At 35.6% G+C, this 2,500-nt stretch overlaps 2 protein-coding genes across 8 annotated transcripts in view; one reads left to right on the forward strand and one right to left on the reverse strand.

Annotated features, from left to right (window-relative positions):
* nrxn2b (neurexin 2b) overlaps positions 1 to 2,500 on the forward strand; it is a 786,445-nt gene that overhangs the window by 499,258 nt on the left and 284,687 nt on the right. For all 7 annotated transcript variants that reach the window (XM_052140149.1, XM_052140185.1, XM_052140162.1 and 4 more), the window contains one exon: positions 969 to 1,172. In XM_052140149.1, coding sequence (XP_051996109.1) covers positions 969 to 1,172 — 204 coding nt within the window. The remainder of the gene's footprint in view (positions 1 to 968; positions 1,173 to 2,500) is intronic.
* The window catches only part of LOC127653517 (mitogen-activated protein kinase kinase kinase 11), a 359,883-nt gene that overhangs the window by 12,524 nt on the left and 344,859 nt on the right, over positions 1 to 2,500 (reverse strand). The gene's annotated exons all lie outside the window — the stretch shown is intronic.

A 2,500-nucleotide genomic window follows, 5' to 3' on the forward strand; every position in this document is an offset into this window, starting at 1 on the left:
CAGTCTAATAGTGTTTTTTTAATTTACGTTTTTGTTCTACTGTGAATTCAACATTTATTTTTCAAATAAATATATACATGTAAAAATATAAATATAATACAATTAAATAAAAAAATAAAAAAGTTAAAAGAAAATAAATGAATGCACATAAAATATATTAAAATTGTAAATATATGTACAAATAAAAAAATAAATGTAAAAAGTAAAACATAAATACATGCTTGTAAAAACAGAAATAAATAAAAATAAATAAATAAATATATGTAAAAATAAAACATAATGAAATTAAATAAATACTTGAAAATAAAACAGAAATAATAAATAAATAAATACATGAAAAAAATACCTGATAAATACAAAACAATAAAATAAAATAAACACATGTTAAAAATAAATAATACATGTGAAAATAAAAATAAAACCATAAAATAAAAATAAGAAAATACATAAAAAAATTATAAGATTCAATTAAAGTCTCAATTATTTGAAATATTCTGAATATGAAATCTTTGGCTGGTTTATGGATGTTTCTAAGAGTGAGTGAATAATATGCAGCAAAATCAGACATTAAATAGCTTTTGTATTAATAAATCATGTTCATGTAAATGAATCATTTATTCTTCATAATTTCAACGTACCCCTTCACAAGACACAGTTTACCCCTGACAGGAACAATAGTCATATTTCTGTGACTGTGTTATTAATGAGCGTACATCCTGAAATATAAATGAGTTTCCCTCTATCTCAGTTCTACATGACTAGAGGACAATGCAAAGACAAAGTGGCACAGCTTACCCCACTCCCCGCTGTGGTGCAATTCTTAAAAACACCAAAGCCTGTTTTTTGCTCTTAGCACCCAATAATTTTACTTCTGGATCCTGACTGTATAAATTGTGAATACTCATGTACTCGTGTGTGTGTGTGTGTGTGTGTGTGTGTGTGTGTGTGTGTGTGTGTGTGTTTTGCAGAGGCGACGGTGTTGAGTTATGATGGCAGTATGTATCTGAAGATCATCATGCCCAGCACAATGCACACTGAGGCGGAGGACGTGGCATTGAGATTCATGTCTCAGCGAGCGTACGGTCTGCTCATGGCCACCACGTCTAAAGAGTCAGCCGACACACTACGCCTGGAGCTGGACGGAGGACGTATCAAACTCACCGTCAACCTCGGTAACCTGCTTGTCTGTCAGTTAGACAGTTAACTGGCCCCTCCTGTGTGTTTTGGGGTTTTCTCTTCTTCAGTGTTGCAGTCGTTGATGATTTCTGCTCCAGATCTTGTTGTGGTGGGCACATCTCACCCTGTGTTTTCCTCTCAGTAATTCAAATCTGAATCCTGAAGCTGTAATTCACCAGATCCACCAGCAGAAGGAGACAAAATCATCTTTTATTGGAAAAGTGCACTTAGTGATTTTCCCTCATTTATTAAGTTTTACAGACAATTGGCTGATGAATGACATCATATTAATCAGATGAATTATCAATAACCACATGTATCAATAGTTGTTGAGAAAAGTGGCTTTAGAAGACATACGTTTTATTATCATGTCATTGAATATGAAAGCAAATCACTGGCCTACAGTTAGGGGCGCAGAATTGGGGTATGCAACATATGCAACGCATAGGAGCACCACACGAGGGGCCTGGGCGCAGAACAGAAAAGGAAGATGGAAAATGAAAAACAGTACATTGAAATGAAGAAAACAATGCCCAAGTGGATAACAAGGGATTGGTAGACTTACGAAAGGCATCTTGAAGGTAACTGGTATTTAACGTTACAGAGAGGTAGAGGTCTGCATTCCCGTCGAACTCCCACAACACCAGCAGAACCCCCTGAGATTTCTTACGTAATGGTTTTCAGTTTTCGAGTTGAAGGCGGTAGCGAAAGGTTTATCCATGAGAGGTGCAGGTGGCCAGCTCACATAAATATCAGTTATTAACATCCTTTCTGTCTCGTATATGCAAAAAGTCGCCTTAAGTTTGGGAGCGGATGTCAATCACTTCACATTCACAGAGAAAAGCTTGTTAAAGTTGTTAACTGACCTTCCTCCATGTCTAACTATATCAGCTCCTCTCTTAATAACATTACGTGTTGTTGTCTCGCTGTCAAACTCCACATGAGAACCATTGAATATTGTGTGAGAAAATGACCTTAAAAATTGATTTTGTGTCAAAAATACAATTATAAAGACCACATTCCAACATTAGTGTAACAATCAAACCCCAAACTTCCCCCTGAACCAAACAAAGAGAAAATTAAATGTGCACATTAACCACGCGCACGACAGCGCCAAACGGCGTCCATCCCTCTAAACTCAAACACTCCATTTACACTACTTTGCCATCAGATTGCTCAAGTCCGGTGTTTCTATAAAAAATATTGTGAGACAGAAAATAATCTTTAAAACAAACTCCAGCCAATAGGCAGAATAAACGCAAAGAACGTGTAGATTCATCCACATAACTGTCCCGAAGGAGTGTTCCTCCACAAAACAAACTTC

This window comes from Xyrauchen texanus, chromosome 2, assembly GCF_025860055.1.
Source record: "Xyrauchen texanus isolate HMW12.3.18 chromosome 2, RBS_HiC_50CHRs, whole genome shotgun sequence".
Taxonomy (NCBI): domain Eukaryota; kingdom Metazoa; phylum Chordata; class Actinopteri; order Cypriniformes; family Catostomidae; genus Xyrauchen; species Xyrauchen texanus.